Source organism: Neofelis nebulosa, chromosome 8, assembly GCF_028018385.1.
Source record: "Neofelis nebulosa isolate mNeoNeb1 chromosome 8, mNeoNeb1.pri, whole genome shotgun sequence".
Lineage (NCBI taxonomy): Eukaryota > Metazoa > Chordata > Mammalia > Carnivora > Felidae > Neofelis > Neofelis nebulosa.
This window is the reverse complement of record NC_080789.1, coordinates 71,563,981-71,578,431: the sequence shown is the minus strand read 5'-3', so window position 1 is coordinate 71,578,431 and position 14,451 is coordinate 71,563,981. Positions and strand designations below refer to the sequence as shown.

The 14,451-nt window shown below is 35.6% G+C and overlaps 1 protein-coding gene across 3 annotated transcripts in view; it reads right to left on the bottom strand.

Annotated features, from left to right (window-relative positions):
• Window positions 1–14,451, bottom strand: part of ADAMTS20 (ADAM metallopeptidase with thrombospondin type 1 motif 20) — a 180,211-nt gene that overhangs the window by 122,502 nt on the left and 43,258 nt on the right. For all 3 annotated transcript variants that reach the window (XM_058743069.1, XM_058743070.1, XM_058743071.1), the window contains exons 4-6: window positions 13,593–13,852; window positions 593–676; window positions 18–142 (exon numbers count right to left, since the gene is read on the bottom strand). In XM_058743069.1, coding sequence (XP_058599052.1) covers window positions 18–142; window positions 593–676; window positions 13,593–13,852 — 469 coding nt within the window. The remainder of the gene's footprint in view (window positions 1–17; window positions 143–592; window positions 677–13,592; window positions 13,853–14,451) is intronic.

The window sequence follows — 14,451 nt, the reverse complement described above, 5'->3', positions numbered from 1 at the left end:
TATTTCTAAAACTGTACCTAGTGATAAGAACAGCAGTGTCATGGTGAGAAGGGTGAGCATCATCAAGAACATTCTGAGTTTGCTGCCATAAACAAAAGTTACGCAATGTGGTAGCTGCATTGTAACTGATGACTGGTCCTTCCTGCACACAAAAAAATAAAGGAATTTAATAATACATTAAAACATCCATATCCTCTTTTCTCCAAGCTTGTCAGCATCCTCGTAGTTTATCAAATAGCATTTTCAGAAGCAAATAAAGTGACATCTGTCCTTCATATTTTTAAAAAAAATATCTTAGCAATATTTAAAACATCAGGATCAAAACGGAATCTAGTGAGACCTTTTCCATGAAACCATCTAATATTTAGAATCAAAAAATTTGTAATAACTTATAAATCCTTCAAGGGTAGAATTACAAAAGGGAATACTTAGTTGTTTTTAAATTATTAGTTCCACCACAAAGTAAGTTAATCACTCCCATTCAAGTTTTTGAATGTAAATTTTTAGAAATATCTCATTTCTAGTAACAGTTTTGTGATCTGTATGTAAAGTCTACTACTATTAAGGATACTAACTTCAACCAGTTTCTTACCTGTTCGTTATGAATTACAACTAATTTCACGATTACTATGTTGATAAGATTTCCAATACTTGAGTCCTTGTAGATTGCTGCAACCTACAAGGGAAAACAAAATGTTTCACATTCTACAAGGTTAATGCTACATCAGAGTTCATTTCTAGTTCTTGATAGAACTGCACTTTACTATTGACCTTTTAAGAGCTGTGGTATGAAAATATGTTCTTAGTGTTAGGATCTTATTACATATGCTTTCAGATTTTATAAGACAGCCCTTCATATGTCGTACATGTAAATTTTGATGTGTTAACTGCTAAAAAAAAATTATAGTATTTACTTTAGAAAGTGTAAGATCAGATACCTAAATGAGTTATTTCTTCCCAAAAGTAAACTGAATCCAGTCCTAGAACATCAATTGTCTGACCTACCTGCACAGTGTCATCTCCCAGGGACCTTTTCACAAATCCTGATGCCCAGGCCACATCTCTTAGCAATTAAACCAGAATCTCTAGGGTTGAGACCCAGGCATCAGTATACCTTCAAAATTTTCCCAGTATTTTTTTTAATGTTTCCCATGTGAAACCAAGTTTGAGAAACAGCAACCTTAACCCTATTACTGAGATCGGTCCATGTATCAGCAGCATCTGTATCACCTGGAGCTGATCAGAAATGCAGAATCGCAGACCCCACCATGAACTAGTGAATCAAAATCTGCATTTTTTGTTTATTTATTTTTTTATTTTTCAAAATCTGCATTTTAACAAAATCAAGTAATTTGAGCACTCGGAACTTGGAAAATACCCTTGAGGATTCAGCAGGAATTTCACTTCATTCTGTGCCACACTCCCTAATTTACATGACCATTATACTCCATAGAGAAGTTTTAACTAATATTTTCCAAAATGGCTGTATAGTTCCAATTCTGAATATGCTTAGAATTTTTAATGGTTAGCATTCCTGGAATCCATGGGGACTGATTCATCTAAAATCACATAAGAAACCCGACAAGAGGTCACAGGTCGATAGGCAGGTCACCACCTGGTCTTTAATTTTCCAAAACTGAAAAATGCAATTCTATGAGGCCCTCTACATGGGCTCAGTTTATGATTCTTGGTTAAGGTGCTAATTCACTAATTTATCTCTTCTTGTAGCCATCATAGCAGTTTCTGCTGCAGTAGTGTCTTCCATGTTCAATGCCTCTTTCACTCCTTTCAAGACAATCCCCTCAGGACCTGGGCCACCTGTGCAATGAAAGTCATTTCCAAACATAGGTAGTAATCTCTTTGACAATGGCCTTAGTAACATTTTTCTTGATAGGTCTCCCTAGGCAAGGGAGAAAAAAGCAAGACTAAATGACTAAGACTACGCTAAAATAAAAAGCTTTTGCACAGCAAAGGGCATCATCATCAAAATTAGACAGAAACCTAATATTTACAAATAATATATCCATTGGGGATTAAGTATCAAAGATATATAAAGACCTTAAAAACCCATCTGATTAAAGTAGGGCAGAGGACCTCAGGAGACATCTTTCCAAAGATGACATATACATGGCCAACAGACACATGAAAAGATGCTCAACATCACTAATCAGGGAAATGGAAACCCAAACCACATCACTTTACATCTATCAGGAATAGCTAATATCAAAAAGACAAGAAATATCAAGTGTTGGTGATGATATGGAGAAAAAGGAACCTTTGTGGACACAGTTGGTGTAAATGTAAACTCGTTGCAACCACTGTGGAAATCAGTATAGAGGTTTGTCAAACAAAGTAGAAACACTTTGCGATGCAGTTATTCCACTACTGGCTATTTACCCAAAGAAAACCCTCGTTCAAAAGGGTATGTGCACTTGTGTTTATTACAGCATTATTTACAAGAGCCAAGATATGGAAGCAATCTGTGTCCACTGATAGATGAATAAAGACATCATTTTATATATATATATATATAAATATATGTGTGTGTGTGTGTGTGTGTGTAATAGTGTTACTCAGGCATTAGGAGGAGATCGTGTCATTTGCAACATGGGAGGAACTTAGCGAGTATATTGCTAAGTGAAAGAACTCAGGCAAAAGACACTTATAAGTGGAATCTAAAAAGCAAAACCAAGCATTAATAAACCCATAAATACAGAGGACAAACAGGTGGTTGACAGAAGGGAAGAAATAGGCAAAATGAGTGAAAGGGTGGGAGGTACAGGCTTCCAATTATGGAATAAGTCAGGAGGATGAAAGGTACTGCATAGGGAATATGGTCAATGGCATGATCAACTATGGTAGCTACACATGAACACAGCATAACATGTAGAGTTGTCAAATCACTGTCGTATACTTGAAACTGATACAGCATTCTTTGTCAACTATACTTAAAAATTTCTGAAACCTGGATCACCATCTCCTGGACCACGACCCAGACCAAGATAGCAATTGCTTCAGGAGATACTACTTGTCCCATCCTTTTGATTAACATTCAACATCTACACCTTGCTTTAATCCAGAGACAGGAAAGACCTGGACCCTGATCTTGTGGACCTTAGAGTTTGCTGGAAGTACTAGTGGTGGAGTCCTCATTCCATCAGCCAAAGAGCTGTTTCAATATAATCAATCACCTACACGACTGCTCCAGTTTTGTTTTGTTTTTTTTTTTTTTTTTTTTTTTGCTACATGGAATAATGACCAGACCAAGAGTCAAAAACATCTCTGGAAATGCTGACACTGCAGGGTCACCATGGACTTCAATACACTTTCCAGAACTTTATTGTTTTAGCTGTGCAAGCCATAGGCATTTATAGGTTGGTTATTTCTATGTACAGTGGTGCCTTTAGCAGAAGTTGTGGTCTTCTGGCATTGAGAGTACGGGGACAAATCGTTGGCCATTTCAAGCAGGTCTGTTAGCCCTGCAGCACTGCTCAATTCAAAATGGGAGCTGTGGAAACTGGTAGCTGAATTGGTATTTTCCATGCAACTTAAGAAAGTACATACTTCCCATGGAAAACAAAGTATACCCACACTTCAGACTTATCCTTTGATTCAGTGTGTTTAACAGTGGATGCTTTTCCAAGTCCAATTACGAAAGAGAACAATACACCTCAGATTTATGCTCAAAGGCTCTCTTCCACTTAAAAATGAACAGTTGTGAAGACTTCTAGGTCACAAGAGACCATGCATTCTCCATACTTCACATAGGAAAGAGCTTAAGTACTATGAATTATCTACAGGACTAATTTCTTCACTCATTACTCAAAATAGGTGGACTACAAGTGACAATCTGGATGTTATGAATTTATTTTGTAGGTGATACTATATAATATTGAGTTTAAGAAACAGATGTTGCACCTTTATTGAAAAGTAACCAATCTGTAAGCAAGATATAGTATATACACATATATAGATGTATACATATATCTATGTGTATGTACATATACATACACACAATGGAAGATTACTAAGCCATACAAAAGAATGCCATCTAGCCATTTGCAATGAATGGATGGAGCTACAGAGTATTATGCTAATCAGAATAAGTCAACCAAATACCAATACCCTATGATTTTAGGTGTGTGGATTTTAAGCAAACAAATGAGCAAAGGGGGGAAAGGAGGCAAACCAAGAAACTCTTAATTACAGAGAACTGATGGTTACCTGAGGGGAGGTAGGGGGGTGGTGGTGAAATTGATGATGGGGATTAAGGAGTACACTTGTGATGAACACAGAGCAATGTATAGAAATGTTGAATCACTATGTTGTACAAGTGAAACTAACACATTATAATGCAGGTTAACTGAAATTTAAATGAAAACAAAAATATAACCTCATTCGTCCTCAGGTAAAACATACAAAAAACAGTTCAACTTAATTCTTTACACAATCTCCCCAAAAAACCCTCAGGTTGATACTTTGCTTTTATGCTAAAATGGTATCATTGAGTAATTAAGGTCATCCTATTTAGTGGTATGCATTTCCTGTTTTATGTATAGACCTTCATAATGTGCTTACATTCAACGTATGTTCCTTTTACTTTATGTGTATATTTAAAGGTGTTACTGTAGAAGTATTACATTAAACTGAATTATGAAGCAGGCAGATGGCAAGGACCATTTAGTCAGAGGCTTTTGTTATTGACATGTACAATGTGCTTCTCTTATCCCCAAACTACCACCCTCCTATTACATTGCCGAGATGGTAAGGTACCATGTTTGCTACTTTTTCATGACTACATTCATAGATTGGCTTTAGCTCTGACCACTGTATTTTCTAGAAGATCAGAATTCTATCCCATAAGTCCTTCTAATTAGCTCTTGGTGTAAAACTTTCTTTCAGAACCCTGATGTGTTTCATGCCCTAGCCCTGACACTACCACTGCAGACACTTGACCATGGCCTCAGAGAAGTCCTATGCAGCCAGGAGCCCTTGGTTTTAGTTCTAGCTCTATTGCTAGTTATAAGGAAGTTGGTCAATTCTGGAAGTGGACCTTTTTTTGTCTCTGTTCTTGCAACCATGTTGAGGCACCAAGCATCCCTGGTCACCATGCCATAGTGTATTCAATCAGTGTTTACCAGATGCTATTGAGGGGAGGAGAGTAGAGGCCATTTGTCTTTTAAAGCACAAAAATCATCCCACGGTTTGAGAAATGTGGAGTAAAAAAGTTAAACAGCCTATTTGATACTTTTGTGAAGATACCTAACAAATCCACATTATCTAGGAGAGGTATTTCACACAAATGCTTCAACAGTTTTTTTTTTTCCTTCTTCCCATAGAGCATGTCACATGACTAGTATCCCATTCCATAGACTACACAGTAGAAAAATGCTACATCAGCTTTCTTAGATAACCTTTTGTTCTACAGCACCATGTAATATTGATATATAACTATAATCACTACATATTAGAGTGCTGTATTTTAGAATTTTATTGATCTAATTAGAATATATTGAATATTTTATTCTTTAAGTGTTTGTTCCCCTAGCATATCATGTTTATGTTTCTCTACAAGTCTCACAAAACAGTACTTCATGAATATTTATTAAAAAAAAAGTAAAGAAATGATATAAATTCTGTTTAAATATTTTCTTTAAGAAAATTCTAAGCAAAATGCACTTCGTGCAAATAATGAGGTTATTGTCACCATTAACTGACCAACTATTTTGAAATAATTTGTATACACAGCTTCAGCAAATGTATATATGGCATGTTTATAGAGGCTGCCTTTTTAAAAAATGATTTAGCCATTTTTAATGGAGATAATTGACATTATATATATATATAATCACATATATATAATGAAATCACCATGATAAATCATCACATAGTTCTATTTTCTCTCGTGAGGAGAACTCAAATCTACTCCAAGCAATTTCAAACATACAATAGTCACCATATCAACTATTCACCATCCTATGCATTACATCCTGAGGACTTGTAACTGTTTACCTCTTGATCGCTTTCACCTTCAAAGTCTTCTACACAAAACTGATTTTAACACAGTGAAGAGACTGTTTACAAAGATCACAAATCTTGTCTGATCTTTTTGCTCGAAATTAGAAAATGATATTCCACAACAAAGTAAATATGCGCAAGGAACAAATTTATCCTTATTTACTACATGGAGTACTACCAGAACCAATAATGTAAGTCAACTATACTTCAGCTAAAAATAAATAATCTAAAAATTTAAAAAAAGAACACGGAGTTGAAGGAAAAGTGAACATAACGGTCCTACCTGAAGTATGAAGTATATCATTGTTTTTATTTTAGTGTGGCTAAAAATTTCCTCTACCCTGAACATCAGTGAAATCAAAGGTATTAAGTCAGGTTAATCCAAGTGAGGCTTTTGGTTGATAAGTGTCTCCAATAGTAACTGTATTTTAATAAACAGGACTCACTCCTGATGATCACATGATGTGCCTTACATTTACATGACTAATTGTGTAAGAAAGTGAATGCTATCAAGTCAAACCTTTATAAACACAACAGAGTATAAAAGTCTCTGACCTATAGTATTTTCAAGGTTTATTAAATAAATCACTGAATATCAAAGTAAGTTTGTTAAGAAAATAATTGCTCTCGTTACAAATTCTTTGGTTTAGTTATATGTGAATGCCTTTTTAGCCTAATACTGTCACCCAAATTCTCTACAGATAAAAGCTTTGGTATTGAAAATAGTTGAACATCTTTGGTCATTTAACACAAACTCTTATTTTATTGGATACACTATACATAATTCCGTTCTTCCCAATTTTCATATTAATGCCAGAATCACTTTGAATAACAGATCACTAAGGTATCGGTACAGCACTATAGTGAATGAAATCACACAAATTTCTCCATCACTGTACTCATTTTGTTGAATTGTTGAAAGTAAAGAAAAAGACAGCACAATTGTCTGTAAGGTTAAGGGCAGATAATCCTCTAAATGGTGTCCATAATCCATGTGCTCAGTGTTGAAGCATTAAGCTATTTCTCCATTTTATATAGAGCCAACATACAAAAACTTTATCATTTTGAACTTTTCTTTAAATGGTTCACAAACTTCAAGTATAAATCACATTTTCTTGTCTTTTTCCTAAATTACTGTCACCAAGAACATTACCAATATCCTGTGTGTTTGAATAAATGTAGTTAATGCCTCCTTAAAAATGAGGACAAAATATGCAAAATCTCGGTTTCCTTCCTCAATCGGAAACACATCTGCAGACACTTACATGGAGACTGCATTCCTCTTATCACTTCAGAACAATTTTGGAAATGGACTTCACAAGTGGAGATGAAACAAGTTGAACTACACTTGACTATTTCTACAAGGTGTGCCCAACTGTTCCAGTTTGCTAGGACTAAGGGGTTTCCAGGGCCAGGAGTCTCAACCCTAGAACTAGAAAAGTCCCAGGCAAAACAAGAAGAGTCTGTCACTCTTGCTCCAAGATTCCATTCACATGGTTTACATCTGCAACTACAGCTATGACCACAGCTTTTCACTAATAACATATATACAGAACCATGAAGTCTGACTTTCCTGTATTCTTACCTGAACATTCTTTAGGTTTTTATTTAAATTCCAGTTAGTTAACGTACAGTATAAAACTAGTTTCAGGTGTACAATATAGTGGTTCAACATTTCCATATTACACCTGGTGCTCATCACAAGTCCACTCTTTAATCCTGACCTGTTTTTCCCCCGTCCTTACCTCCCCCCTCCCCTATCCAGTAACCATGCGTTTGTTGTCTACAGTTAACCTGTCTTGGTTTGCCTCTTTTTCCCCCCTCTCTTCCTTTGTTTCTTAAATTCCACCTATTCTTTTAATGAAAAAGAATGGAGAAGCACTAAACGCAGGTAATTTATGTCATCTCAACTTTGACCTTTGACAAAGCAAGCATATACAAACAAAACCCAAACTACCTCAAAAGAGAAACTGTCCTAAATTTTTCCTCCTACCTATCTACATTTGGAATGCTCCCCTCTTCCCTAACCCTGCTTCAGTCTATCTCCTTGTGAATGAAAGCTCAACACAACCAGCTGACTAAATCTACAAACATCTCATCTTCAACTGCAATTGGCTCTCCTAGTGGGACTACGGGTCTAGGAAGTAACATGTGCATATATTGGGCTACTGTTTCAAGCAATCTGAGAAGCTGATTTACTTTCTATGAAGTCAGAAGGAGGTCTGTTTTGCCCTTTATCAACTGTGACTTTATGTCACAGTATCTTTTCCAAACAATGATTATATTGATTTTTATGTGAAATACAGGTACCAAAACATTTCTGAGTATGCCAGTATTGCCAAAGCTGTGTGGCTATTTCCTTCTCCTAGTCATTTCTACAGCATGGATATCAGAGTTACCCATAATTAAACAGTCTTCAAAATCTGTCACCTTTACAAAATCTAGTGTTTTCCTTGGGAATCTCTACCCTCCTTCCCACAATTTTCTTAATGACTATCTCCTTTACCCGCATAAATTTACTAAGTTTATCTTACACTGTTCCATATACTTGATACAATTTCCTACATTATCAACTGACATCTTCCATGCCTGTACTCTCATTAGAATCCCCTCATAATGAGCTTGCCAAACTCAGATGTAGATAGTTATACATCTAGATAATTACACTTTTCGTTACTTCAGATTCAGAAGTAAAAACATGTTATCAGGATAAATTTCCACGTATTGCTCTGTTTTCATTTTAAAAACTCAGGTCCACAAATGTCCTATTATACACAATTCAGAAATCACTTTGAGTCATCTATTACAATGTCCTGCATTCTGAAAAAGAGTACTACTTTTTTTAACATCAATTTATTATTGAGAGACTGAGCATGAGCATGGGAGGGGCAGAGAGGAGGAGACCCAGAATTCAAAGCAGGTTCCAGGCTCCGAGCTGTCAGCACAGAGCCCAACGTAGGGCTTGAACTCACAGACTGGGAGATCATGACCTGACCCAAAGCCAGACACTTAACCGACTGAGCCACCCAGGCATCCCCCAAAAAGTATTACTTTAATCACCTATTTACCTTTCATGAACTATTGAATGCCTACTTGGTACCAGATACTATACTTAGGCAACATGGGCCATTTATTCTTAGCACATATAAGAATTTAAGGTACAATGTTATATATAAGGAAAAAAACAGGGTCTTATCTTCAAATAACAATGTACTGAACTGGACATTTCTAGCCAAGAAAAATTTACAATAACCAATAGATGTATCCTGGCCGTGTCTGTTCCATCAAGTAGATCTAAATTCCTTACATGTGAATAAAGGTACTTCCAGCCATGAGATATGTTCTGATAACCTGAATCTGTATAAATGGTGACTATATAACTCATTAATTAAACCAGGGGACTCTTGAGCATGAAAGATGCTTTTAGTAATTACTCCAAAAGAACAGGTCTAAATCCAGAAGAGTCCAGACAACAGATTTAAGTATGTGTATGTATTTGGTATATATAAGATACAGAGTTCTACCACTGTAGAACTAGTCTAGGTCCTTCACTAGGTCTAGAATTCGGTTCCAGGATACTGCCACCACCCCTACTCAAAATAGATGTTAATATCAGGTCAAGAACTCTGATAGCTACTGTGATCTTACATTCCAAGTTTGCTAAAGCAGCTCTCTAATAGCCTGTCCTTTAATCTTCATAAATACATTTATAATGTAAAGTGTCATTTTGTCCCAATGAAAATGAAAACAATAGTCCCAAATCTTTGGGATGCAGTAAAAGTAGTCCTAAGAGGGAAGTTTATAGCAATACAGTTCTACCTTTCTACCAGAAGAAAAATCTTGAACCACCTACCTGTTACCACCTAAAGGAGCTAGAAAAAGAAACCCAAAACCAGCAGAAAGGAAATGACAAAGATTAGAGTATAAATAATATATAAAACTAAAAAAATACAACAGATAAATGAAACCAGGAGCTGGTTCTTTGAGAAGATCAACAAAACTGATAAACTTCCAGCCAGACTCATTTAAAAAAAAAAAAAGTGCAGAAAAAGTCACAAATATCACAAATTAAAGAGGAACAAAACCAAAGAAATACAGACAACTGTAAGAGGAGATTATGAAAACTCGTGCCAACAAATTGAACCAAGGAAAAATGAATTCCTAGAAACAGAACCTACCAAAACTGAAGCAGGAAGAGTAGAAATGTGAACAGATGGATTACCAGCAATGAAATTGAATCAGTAATCAAAAAACTCCCATTAAAAGTCTAGAACAGTTGGTTTCATAGGAAGATTCTGAACATTTATAGTTAATACCCATTCTCCTCAAACTATTCCAAAAAAAGGGGGAAAAAATAAAGGAAATTCATTCTGTAAGGTCAGTATCATCCAGACATCAAAACCAGATAAAGACACCCCCCCCACACACACACACACACAGAACTAGAGGCCAGTATCTCTGATGAAAACACATGTAAAAATCCTCAACAAAATACTGGCCAACTGAATCCCATGATACATTGAAAAACCATTCACCATGATCAAGTACGATTTATTCCTAGGATACAAGGTGGTTCAATATTTGTAAATAAATCAACATGATACATCACAATAAGGATAAAAACCATATCATCATTTCAACAGATACAGATAAAGCATTTGACAAAGTGCAACATCCATTCATAAAAACCCTCAACAAAGCAGGCTTAGAGAGAACATACCTCAACATAGTAAAGGCCCTATATAAATAACCACAGCTAACAACATTCAACAGGGAAAAACTGAGCTTTTCAACCAAAGATCAGGAACAAAACAAGGATGTCTACTCTCATGACTTCTATTCAACATAGAAGTCCTAGCCATGGTAATTAGGCAAGAAACAAAATAATAGGCATCTAAATTGTTAAGAAATAAAATTTACACTAGTTGCAAATCTAGTGATACCATATGTAGAAAACCCTAATGATTCCAAACTAGAATAAGTGAATTCAATAAATTTGCAGGATTCAAAAATCCATGTACAGAAATCTGTTGCATTTTTATACATGAATAAAGCAGGATAAATAGAAGAACACAATCCCATTTATATCAGCACTAAAAATAATGAAGTATCTAGGAATAAACTTAATCCAAGAGGTGAAAGACCTTTATTCTGAAAACTATAAAACAGATTAAATAAGTTCAAGAAAGTCTAAAGAAATGGAAAGACATTTTATACAGGTTGCAAGAACAAATCTTTTTAGAATGTCTATAGTACCCAAAGCAATCTACAGATTTAATACAATCCATATCAAAATACCACCAAGGATTTTTCAGAGAGAGAGAACAATCCTAAAATTTCTATGAGACAGATAAAGATCTTGGTAGCCAAAGCCATCTTGAAGCAGACAAATAAAACTGGAGGTATCCTAATTCCAGACTTCAAGTTATATTAAAAAGCTGTAGTAATTAAAACAGTACTGTACTGGCATAAAAATAGACCTATAGATCAATAGATCCAAATACAGAACTCTGAAATACACCCATAGTTATATGGTCAATTAATCTTTAACAAAACAGGAAAGAACATCCAATGGGAAAAAGACGGTCTCTTCAACCAATGGTGTTGGGAAAACTGGACAGCGACATGCAAAAGAATAAAATTGGATCCTTTCTCACACCATGTACAAAAATAAACTCAAAATGGATCAAAGACCTACACATAAGACACAAAACCATAAAAATCCTAGAAGAGAGCACAGGAAGCAATTTCTCCGACATCAGTCTCACAGTTTTTTTTCACATAGGCCTCCTGAATCAAGCGAAATAAAAGCAAAAGTAAATCATTGGGACATCAAAATAGAAAACTCTGTAGAGCAAGGGAAAGCAACCACAAAACTAAAAAGCAACCTACAGAAAGGGAATAAAGCTATTTGCAAATGGCATATCCATGTACAAGTATGGATGGATATATATCCAAAATACATAAAGAATTGATTCAACAGCCAAAAAAAACCACATAATCCAATTTTTAAAATGGGCAGAAAACATGAACAGGAATTTCTCCAAAGACATACAGATGGCCAACAGACATGCTCAAAATTTCTCATCAGGGGAAATGCAAATCAAAACTACAAGGGGTTATCAACTCACACCCATCAGAATGGCTAAAATATCACAAGAAACAACAAGTGTTGGTGAGGATGTGGAGAAAAAGGAACTCTCTTGCACCATTGGTGGGAAAGCAAACTGGTACAGCCACTATAGAAAAAAGGGTGGAACTTCCTCAAAAAGTAAAAATAGAACTGCCCTATGATCCAGTAATTGCCCTACTGGGTACTTACCCCTCAAAACACCTAAACACTAATTCAAAGTGACACATGCACTCCTATGTTTATTGCAGCATTATTTAAAAAAGCCAAATTATGGAAGCAGCCCAAGTGTCCACTGATAAATGAATGGATAAAGAGGTGGTGTGCATGTGTCTGACATATACACGTAATGGAATATTACTTAGCCATAAAAAAATGAAGTCTTGCCATTTGAAACAACATGGATGGAGCTGGAGTATAATGCTAAGCAAATTAAGTCAGAAAGACAAATATGATCTTATTCACGTGTGGAATTTAACAATGAGCAAAGGTAAAATAATTAAAAAAAAAAAAAAGAAAAAAAAGAAGACAGACTCTTAACCGTAGAGAACTAAGGATTACCACCAGAAAGGGAGGTGGGTGAAATTGGTGATGGAGATTAAAGAGTACACTTATCATGATGAGCACTAAGTATAGAACTGTTGAATGTTCACCTGAAACTAATAGAACACTATGTTAACAATATATTAAACTGGAATTAAAATTAAAAACCTTAAAAATAAAATATCATGTATTCCAATTTCTGACTTGACAAGTATAGCAATAGCAAAATAGTTTCCATTCCTTCTGTGCAGAAATAAGATTTAAAAATCAGATTGGGGGGTGGGGAGGCACACCTGGGTGGCTCAGTCATGGTTCTTGAGTTCAAGCCCCACATCGAGCTCTGTGCTGACTGCTCAGAGCCTGGAGCCTACTTCAGATTTTGTGTCTCCCTCTCACTCTCTGTCCCTCCCCCACTCATGGCTCTATCTCTCAAAAAACGAATGAATGTTAAAAATGTATATATATAAATCAGAATCACGGGAAGCTCAGTGGGTCAATTGGTTAAGCCTCCAACTCTGGATTTTGGTTCAGGTCATGATCTCACAGTTTAGGAGTTCGAATCCCACATTAGGCTCTGCACTGATAGCACGGTGCCTGCTTGGGATTCTCTCTCCCTCTCTCTGTACCCTTCCCCTGCGCACATGTGCTCGCGATCTCCTCCCCTCCCCCCAAAATAAATAAGCTTTAAAAAAACAATCAGATTCAAAGGGTGAAAGATCAGGGCCACTAGAATCTTCCCTGTCACCAAAGGGTAGAAAATACAGGATACTGAAAATACTCGAATTATTCTTTAAGTGTTTTCAGAGACTTTCAAATGTTTTAAAAAGTTCGAGTAACTTTTCAGATAAATGTGAAGGAAACATTACACATCTTAGAAAGTTTAAAGGACAAGTTTACTTACAATTGACATTAGTGTTAGTACATAGTGCTGCAAATTCTGTCCATGATGATGAACCATTTTAGCGTCAGCTGTAACCATAACTTCCACATATCTTGGGTAGGATAAAAAACGTTTTTTCCTGGAATGTAATTGACTTCTTTCATCTTCCAATGATTTATTTTTTGCAGGGTACCCTAAAACCATTTCCTTCTTTACATTAAGATCTTCATTTGTGTTGCTGTAGTTTTGAAAGGGTAAAGTGGTTTTCTTTATTTGACTTTCTGGGGGGAGAAAAGAATATAATGCAGAGCCATTAAATTAGATGGGACTAAAAATACGGCACAAAATAGGCAAAAATACACACACATCACCTTCCAACATGAAATAAAAGATAAAAAGAAATTTAACTCCGTGATGCAGCAGTTTATTACTATTCCCAGTAATAAAATGTTATTTTTCATAGATTGGCCCAACAGAAACCAAACTCCAAGTCTTTTTTTTTTTTTTTTTTTAAACAGCTATGACTGTTCAAGAGCATTTATTAATGGTAGAAAATTTTAAAACTGAGGAGTCCCCCTTTTTTTCCTCAGGTAAACTGGGTGCTCAAGCCAATGGCATTTCAACTCATTATAGATCAATCACATTTTGTATGATACAGAACAAAACCTTTTGTTAGACATCATATAAAAATCACCGGACAGAAAAACCATGAAACACTGGTAACTCTTTGAATCCAGAAAAACTGTAGATCTGTATTTTATAATATTTGATTTATAAGATACCTGATTACTTTTGTTTGGTTATGTTTAAATACAGAATTTAAGGGCACCTGGGTAGCTCAGTCAGTTGTGTCTGACTTCCGCCCAAGTCAAGATCTCAC